Here is an 8,800-nt window from a genome sequence, read left to right as displayed (position 1 = left end):
GAGCATTCCCCTCAGTGCCTGGGGCAGGTGCACATGTGCCAGGGCATGCGCAGCACACCATGGACACTGGGCATGCCGCTGGAGTGACCCTGGTTCTCTGGCTGGCTGGCTTTGAGGGGCACATTCATAGCGCCCTGCAAACCCAGAGTTGATTGGGCTTGCAGGGAGCTGGGGTGTCCATCTCGGGCACCCTCCAGCTGGAGGGCAGCTGGGCGGGAAATGGCGGTTCAGGAACCCTGCAAGCCCAGCCCCAAGCTGCTTTTGCAAGCAGCGCTGGGCTCTTCAGGCAGTTGGGCTGCTGCAGCCTTTTCAGGCACCCTCTCAGCTGGAGGGTGGCTGAGAAGGAAGATGCCCTCCCTGTGACCCTCAAAAAAAAAACTGTGCCCGGGGCAGCCCCCAGCCCCCCCACTACACCTTTGGGAAAGACTCTCACCTCGAACCCTGGAGAGCCATTGTTACTAGTCAGTGAAGACAGTACTGAGGTGGTTGATCAACGATTTGACTCTGGAGAAGGCAGCTTCCACTGTTTCTATCTATGGCAGCCCTTCATCCAGAACGATGAGGACTAGAATCTTAGGATAAGGGCCATATAGCTCTCAGTTGGTGGACTTAAGCTTTGCATGCAGGATGAGGCAGCATCCTATGTCCCTAGCAGGGGTGACAACTTGAATAAAATATTGAGGTGGGTGTGTGGCAGGTAAGCCCCGCCACGCATAATCGATCACAGGACATGGCAGGCAACACACCATTTGACTCGCAATGCCCACCAACTTTGGGGTCCCCTAAGCCCCCTCAAGTATGTTATGTGGGGGACGAAGGGAGCCTGGCTGTAGGAGTTGGTTCCTAAGGTCCCTAGGAAATCTCCCCCTCCGAAACTCCCCCTCCTTAAAATCCCAGCTGCGCGCGCCCTGAGACCCGGACAATGCCCCGTCGCTGCTAGACCAGTCGGCCGTCAGGTTACCCCTTGGCGGGGTCCCTTTTGCAATTTCAGCTGCGGGCGGTGGAAGGGGAGAAGCAGCAAAGCGAGTGAGCGAGTGAGTGAGAGAGACAGAAACAGAGCGGGGCACGCGCGGGCGCGCACACACACCCGAGTACTTTAGTTATATTGTTGGGTGAGTTTGCAACAACTCCCTCCGTCTCGGCTTCGCGCGGACCCCGTGGGAGCGGAATTTTGACTCGCCTCTCGCTGGGACTTTCTTGGCGGCGTTTTCCTATCCAGACCTAGAGACAGTCACATTCATCTTTTTTATTTTTCTTCCAAGTGTGGGGTGGAGTAGAGGAGGAGCAGGAAAGAGAGGGGCGAAAGGGGGGAGACCCCCCCAATCAACAAATCAATCTCCAAACAGCCAACCTTTGCACAAGTAATTCTTGCGGAGAGGGGGCAAAAAAAATCACTTAAATCTGCCTCCTAAAAAAAAACCCAAAACCCTTCTTCCGGCTTTGATTTTTTTTTTTTTAGTCCTGTGAGGTTTCTTCTTCTTTCTTTGCTTCCCTTCCTTTTTTAATTAAAAAGAAAAAAGAAATTCCTCCACCGATCGCTCTCCCACAAATCGCGTTTGGCATGAGTTAAACCAGAAACGATGGACACCAAGCATTTTCTTCCATTGGGTGAGTTTTATTGGCTGATTTTCCTCGGCTTCTAATTTTTTTTTAAAAAAAAAGGAAAGCGGGGCGGCGTGGTGGTGGTGGGGAGCTGGAGAGGGGCCGCTTTGGGGAAAAAATGCAAAGCTATATTGTAATATCTCTATGTTGCCAGTGTTACACACACAGAGACACAATATTGAGTGTCGTGGAAAGGGATCTGGGAAATGGGGTGTGTTGTGGGGGAGGTAAAATGTCTTTATTACGCAGCCGATCTTTTGATCACAGAGAAGGTCCGAGCTCTCCGCTCGCTCTCTAGGGGGGGAGGGGAAAGGGGGTGGCCAGGAGCGAAAACCCCTTTGATAACATTTCAAAGAAGCGGCCTTGTCAATTTCACAAGGCTCCCTCGTCGTTTTCACTCTCCCGGTGCAAATCATGGGCAAATCAGGGCAGGCCACGGCGATCTGTTGTGTTGCATTTGGTTTTTCTTTTAGATGCTTTTTTAAAAAAGTGATCTCTGCAAATTTGCATGGAGCGCCTTGGGACAGTCCAAGGAAGAGCCCATGCACCCCCCCCAAAAAACCCCTACTCTTAATTGCTGTGGGGAGGGAATGGGTTTGTTGTTGTTGTTTGAGGGGAAGACACCGTTTCTGGGATCGGGTCTGGCTGCGTTTCCTTTTTCGCCTTTGGAAGTTGGCAGTGGGTTGAGCGATTGAACGTGGGGCGGAGTGGAGGGGGAGGGAGAGAGATCCGAAAGAGGCTTTCAAAATCGAGAGGAAAAAGGCCTGATCTTGCAACTGTTGCAAAACTCCGGCGGTGATCCCACCACGGTGTGGGAAAGTTTCTCTTCAAAAGAAAAATAGCAGAAAAGTGATCCAGTTAACTTCCCAGTCCAGCTCTGCGTTTTGACTTTTGAGTTCTGAATAGAATAAGCAGCTCCTTGTGATTTTAGGGGGCGGGCTTTTTAAGCAGGAAAAACTGTATTGGTTAACAGTTTCCACTTCTGGATTTTAGGGGGATTTGTAATTTTTTTTTTATCCCGCCCCCCTTGGGGGGAAGGCAAATCCTGAATCCTAGCATCTTTCTGGAACTGTAACTTTAAAGAACATACCTATTGCTCTTCCCTCACCCCCATGATATTCCTCCCCTCCTTTAATTTTTATTTCTCTTTAAATCTATTTCCAATGCATCTTCTCCTCCCAAAAATCTCCCCAAAAGCACAATGCATTTGGCAGGACTATTTACAAAGTCTGTAAGGGTTACAGCCAGCCTTGATCCAGGAGCCTGGTCTTGACAGAAATATTGGATGATGAGGGGATTCCCCGACACCACTCCCACCCCCAGTCTTACACCTCCTCCTTATCCTCCTTTCCTTTTCTTTCAAATTAATTTCCACCTGTGATTTTCTTCTTCTTCCTTATTTATGACAAGAGTTTCAAGCGTTTTTCAGCCCTGTTCTGACTTGCTAGTCTTTGCCACTGTCTGGATTTCTACCTCTCTTTTCTCCCCCCCCCCCTCCTCGTTGATGCTCACGGCTGAACATGATAAAAGTTCTGAGAAGCAGGTTCAGTGTGGCCTCTTTCTGTGGTTTGCCTCATGATGTGCTGCACTTGGAGATAGCTGGGGTGGGGGGCTGCATTTGTACCCTTCGCTTAATAATCTCTTAACCACCAGGGTTGGTGCCACTGGAAAGGGCAAATTGATGGCCACTAGCCACAGTGCTATGCTCTGACTGACAGCAACACTTCTGAATACCAGTTGCTGTAAAATGCAGGAGGGGAGAGGGCTCCTGCTTTCGGGCTTCCCATTCAGGTACCTGGTTGGCCATGGTAATAACAGGATGCTGGACTAGATGGACCACTGACCTGAACCAGCAAGTTTGCCTTATGTTTTTTTAGTGTTGCCTTGGGTTTGATTCCTTCCATTCATGATAGTAAACTTTGTAGTGAACTAGTCCCAAAGTTTTGCATCTGTGACAAAGGTTTTCTTCATCGTATCCCCCCATGATCTGATCTTATTTTTATTCACTCTGCCCTGTTTTTTTGGTCCTTTGCATCTTTAATCGATTTGCAATGTGCCCTAAGATGGTAAGATGAAAGAGTGAGAGATGATAATGCCTAATAAATAACGAATAAAATGTGTGAACTGTGCGGATAAAACCCTCCTTCTACAGCCTCCAAGGAATTTGCTTTCCTCTTGCATACAGAATGTCCCAGGTTCAGTTGCCAATTGCATATCCAGGTAGGTTCTGAGAAAGTCCCCTGACTGTAAAGACAGAGACCCATTTCTGCCACTCAGCGCAGACAGCGTTGAGCTCAGTGGACCAATGTGCGAACTCAATATGAGACAGCTTATTTATTTAGAAGCATGAGGACTGGGCTATTAGTTTGGAGGAAGAGCATAACTCAGTGGCTGAGCACCTGCTTTGCAATGCAGAATGTCCAGGTTCAATCCTCACCTGTATTTCCAGGTAGGGCTGCAAATATCCCCTGCCGCTCTTAGTGCAGATTGTACTGAGCTAGAAAGTCCAGTAGTCTGATTCAGGATAAGGCAGCTCCCTACATTCCTGTTCAATTGAACCCTTTATCCAGAATTCTGAGGACTAGAATAATTACTTTATTATTTTGGGAATTGTTGCTTTGCATGCAGAAGGGTCCTAGGTTCATTCTCTGACATCTCCAGGACAGGGTAGGCAGAGCCCCTCTGCTTGAACTCCTGGCGAGCTGCTACCAGTCAGCTACCAGGGGTCTGACTCAGTAGAAAGTGGCTATGCTCACTGACAGTAGGGTTCACGCACACATACAAGCCCCCAAATAGTTCAGTTGGTTGGAGCTTGGTGTTGATCATGTGAAGGTTGCAGGTTTGATTCCTGTATGGGACAGCTGCATGTTCCTGCATTCCAGGGGGGTGGACTGGATGACCCTCAGGGTCCCTTCCCACTCTTCTATAATTCTGTATTGAGATTTCTGCATTGCAGGGGGTTGAACTAGATGATCCTCAGGGTCTCTTCCAACTCTGAGATTCTTTGATTCTATGAAACAGCAAGCACAATATTCTCCTTTAGGTACCTGCAAATTTTTAGAATCTGATGCAGAAGGCTTGAGTCTATGAAAACTTACGTCATAATAAATGCATTGGTCTTGAAGGCAGGGAGTGAGGAACATGAGTCCTGGGGGGCTGAAGTGGCCCTCCAGCATGCTCTACCTGGCCCTCAGGGCATCCCCCAAGCCACATTCTCTTCCTAGACCACACCCCTCTCTGGCCCTGCTCCTTAACAACTGCTTTTGTCTGGCTGCGATGTGTCCTTGATCTGTGATGATGCCTTTTGCTTTGCCTGGACAGAGGATGGAGGAGGTGTGTGGGTGTTGAAACTAGTCTACTGCACAAAGATAAAATTCACATCTGCTCCTCTGCTTACCTTTTCCTCTAGCCTTGCCCACAACCGGCTCATGGCCTCTGGAAGGTTGCTTAGAAAGTTGTGGACACAAACTGAAAAACCTTACCATCCAAAGGCAGAAGACTGTGGTCATTTCTCTGTCTGTATGGCCCCCTCAGACTGATTTCCAAACCACGCCCAATTACAGTGCTATCTTCTGGCTGTTTTTTTTCCTCCCAAGACTCCCAACTCCCAAGTTTTTGGAAGGCAACTGAGTCATGTGTTGTGGGTATGATGGAATAATTCTCTCTTTTGTGCTGCTGCTGCTGCGGTGTGTGTGTGTGTGTGTGTGTGTGTAGAAGAGGTGCCTCAAGATAACCCATGAAGAGCTCAAAAGGATGGCATCCGCTCTTCCTGGATTCTTGGTATTCCTCCACCCTGAAAGTGAGAGTGTGGTTAAGGCACACAGTGAAACCCCATCTAGACTTCAATTTTTTTGACTTGCTGTGAGTCAGGGTTTGCCTTCAGCCAAGCCATTGGGCATGGATGTGCCTCAGGTTTGTGGCTTTGCCTCCACAGTCTGCTTCTGAATACCAGTTGCTGGAAGCAGCAGGACAGGAGAGTGTTCTTGTGCTCAGGTTCTGCTTGAAGGCTTTGCATTGGAGCACCTAGTTGGCCAACCTCAGAACAGGATGCTGGACAATGATGAGCGCTCTTTAGCCTGATCCAGCAGCCAGTCTCTTAAAGAGACCGGCTGTGATAGCAGAACCATGCCCAAGGGTTTCCTGTCCAGCTACTGGAAAGGATATGTTGTTGCACTCAGGTCCAGACTGAGGGTTTCCCATTAGGGCATCCAGTTGGGTACTGTGAGAATAAGATGCTGGACTAGATGGACTTGATCCTGCAAGCTCTTCTTATCTTCTTATGACTAGATGGGCCAATGGTTTGATCCTGAAGTTGATCACCTCTGCTTTACCAAGTGGCCCGAAGCTTGTCTATGGAGGGATGTGGACCTTGGGCTTTGCAAAATGAGAGGACTGTCCTTGTCCTCCTGAAAGCTGGTTTTGAACTAGGATGACTGGTGTGCCGTCATGCTTGCAAACTGGACAAAGGTCTGGTTTCTGCACCATCACCACCCCGCTCTCCATTTCTGCGTAGGCAATCTTGCAATTTCATAATGAAATGTTAAAATATTGTTTTCACAGGGGAGAATTGCCCGTGGGACTATTTTGTTCAAAACTCAGCAATTGCTAAGAAGAACTAGAAGAAAAAAAGGGGGGGAGATTAAATCCCCCTTTATATGTCAACAGCATAGGTTAAACATGTTTCTTCATGTTTGCTTTGCTCTTCAAAACCAGATAGTGCTGCCTAGCCCTGCAGTGCTGGGGCCTCCAGTATCTCAGAAGCCACCTTTTGTGCCTTTGCATGTGTGACTGCAAGTTAGCAGCCCCCTCTCCACAGACACACACCTCCAAGCATTCTGGAAGGAACCGGGTTATATTGCCCCCTCCCCCTAAAATGTTTACTGTGAGAACATCTCTGGCCAAACGTGTGGTCCAGGCCTTTCATAGATAAAAGTTTTCCTCTCTTTGTTGTAGTGCAAGATCTCATGGACACCCAGCAAAACTGGATGTTGGAATATCCAAGGAGGGATAAAAATTATTTTATTTGTTTGCTAAAATTTATACACCACCACTTGATTGAAAAAAAAAAGGCAAAGCAAAACCTCAAAGCAGTTTTACAAAAAAAGTTAAAACAGTAAAATTATCAATATGAAAAGTTAACAGCAATAATTTAAAACATTCCAAAAGTTAAAACAAGTGATTAAAACTCATATCAACTTTGTAAACATCTGGACAGACTTGTCTAAAGAAGAATGCTTTTAATAGGCACTGAAGAGAGTACAGTGGTACCTTGGGTTACATACGCTTCAGGTTACATACGCTTCAGGTTACATACACTTCAGGTTACAGACTCCGCTAACTTGGAAGTAGTACCTCGGGTTAAGAACTTTGCTTCAGGATGAGAACAGAAATTGTGCGGTGGCAGCAGGAGGCCCCATTAGCTAACGTGGTGCTTCAGGTTAAGAACGGACCTCCGAAACAAATGATGTACATAACCAGAGGTACCACTGTATAGTGAAGGAACTTGCTTGATCTCAATAGGAAGGGAGTCCTGGGGGGGGGGGGGATTGCCACCATCAGTCCTAAAGGAAATTCAGTCCAAAAGAAAGTCCTTCTTCATGCAGTGCAAACTATGAAATTTATTCCCACAGGAGGCAGAGATGGCCACCAACTTTGATGGCTTTAAAAGAGGATTTAGAGTCAAATTCAGAGAGGAGAGGGCTATCAGTGGCTGCTAGCCACAATGGCTGTGCTCTGCCTCCACAGCTGGAGCCAGCAATTCTTCTGAATGCCGGTTGCTGGAAACCACAGGAGGGGAGAGGGCTGCTCTTGTGCTCAGGTCCTGCTTATGGGCTTCCTATAATGGGCATCTGGTCGGCCACTGTGAGAACAGGATGCTGGAGTAGGTGGGCCATTGACCTGATCCAGCCGAGCGCTTCTTTACCGTTTCAGACACCATCTGCAATTCCTAATATTCAGGGATATCGGAGTGAATGGGTCCCAGAGTTTTGCATTGCTGGCTGGGAGCCCGGGGTAACCTTTCATACTTTTTATTCTTTAGCAAACGGCCTTTTATCAAGAGCTAAGAGGCAGTCCAGGATTTTAGGTATCCATTACTGTTGTTGTTCTTGGCAATGGGCAATGCCATTTCCATGCCAGGTCTTGGAGAGAGAAAATCCCAAATCAAAGCAGAATCAGCACATTGACACGGAGATGGGGATCTCTGCTCCATTGTGGTCAAACATCAAATTTCTGGGCCGCTATAGGATTCTGCTTTTTGTGTGTATGTGTGTGAGGGACAGGGTGTTTTCTCTAATTATAACAACTACAGTGGTACCTCTGGATGTGAACGCGATCTGTTCCGGAGCCCCATTCGTATTCAGAAGCGAACACAACTTGCCGCTTCTGCACATGCGCGTGACATCATTTTGACCGTCTGCGCATGCGCGAGCAGCGAAACCTGGAAGTAACACACTCCATTACTTCCGGGTCGCCGCAGCGCGCAACCCAAAAATACCGTATTTTTTTCACCGGACCATAGGACGCAGCTTGTTTTAGAGGGGGAGTACAAAGAAAAAAAATTATCCCCCTCTCTGCTCAGCGCCCCTTCAGCGAAGCGACAGGAGAAATGGAGCCCCTTCCATTTCTCCTCCCGCTTGGCTGAAGGGGCGCTGCGCAGCTCTCCCTCTCTGCTGAAGCCAGGAGAGCAAGACTCTCCTGGCTTTAGCAAAAGGAACCTGAAGCCTGCGGAGCCCAGCGGGAACTTGCGCTGCTCTCCGAAGGCTTCAGGCCTGGTGCGCACCGACCCCTCTCGCTCTCCAGGCTTCAGTGAAAGCAACGCGAAGCCAAGGAGCGCGGAGAGAGCACTCCCTCTGTGCTTCGGAGGCTTCGCGTTGCTATCGTTGAAGCCAAGGAGCCTGCATTCGCTCCATAGGAAGCACACACATTTCCCCTTAATTTTTGGAGGGGGGAAAGTGTGTCCTATAGAGCGAAAAATACAGGACTTATCCCGAAGCTACTTCAACCTGAGGTATGACTGTACTACTACTATTACTACTGCAATGCTTTCAAGTAAGGATGACATCAAGTATCTTTTGGGACAGATATGGGATCACTATCTCGAAGACAATGGCAAACCCCTTAGGGCAGTACCCAACTAGCGCATTCCACAGGTGCAAGCATTTCCTCTCTTTTTTCTTTTAGTGCATGTATATCTCAC

General features: G+C 48.2%; 1 protein-coding gene across 9 annotated transcripts in view; it reads left to right on the top strand.

Moving 5' to 3' along the window:
* Positions 1–983: 983 nt before the first annotated feature.
* RXRA (retinoid X receptor alpha) overlaps positions 984–8,800 on the top strand; it is a 124,902-nt gene continuing 117,085 nt past the window's right edge. For 3 of the 9 annotated variants that reach the window (XM_083485203.1, XM_083485201.1, XM_083485200.1), the window contains exon 1: positions 1,025–1,608. In XM_083485203.1, the coding sequence (XP_083341329.1) occupies positions 1,581–1,608 (28 nt within the window). In that variant the 5' untranslated portion in view covers positions 1,025–1,580. Of the gene's footprint in view, positions 1,609–8,800 lie in introns of all 9 variants that reach the window. The other 6 variants (XM_083485206.1, XM_083485204.1, XM_083485202.1 and 3 more) reach the window with 4 other exon arrangements.

Source organism: Podarcis liolepis (assembly GCF_965112155.1).
Source record: "Podarcis liolepis genome assembly, chromosome: Z".
Classification (NCBI taxonomy): domain Eukaryota; kingdom Metazoa; phylum Chordata; class Lepidosauria; order Squamata; family Lacertidae; genus Podarcis; species Podarcis liolepis.
Note: the sequence above shows the minus strand (reverse complement) of the source record. Positions and strands in the feature narration are given on the sequence as shown.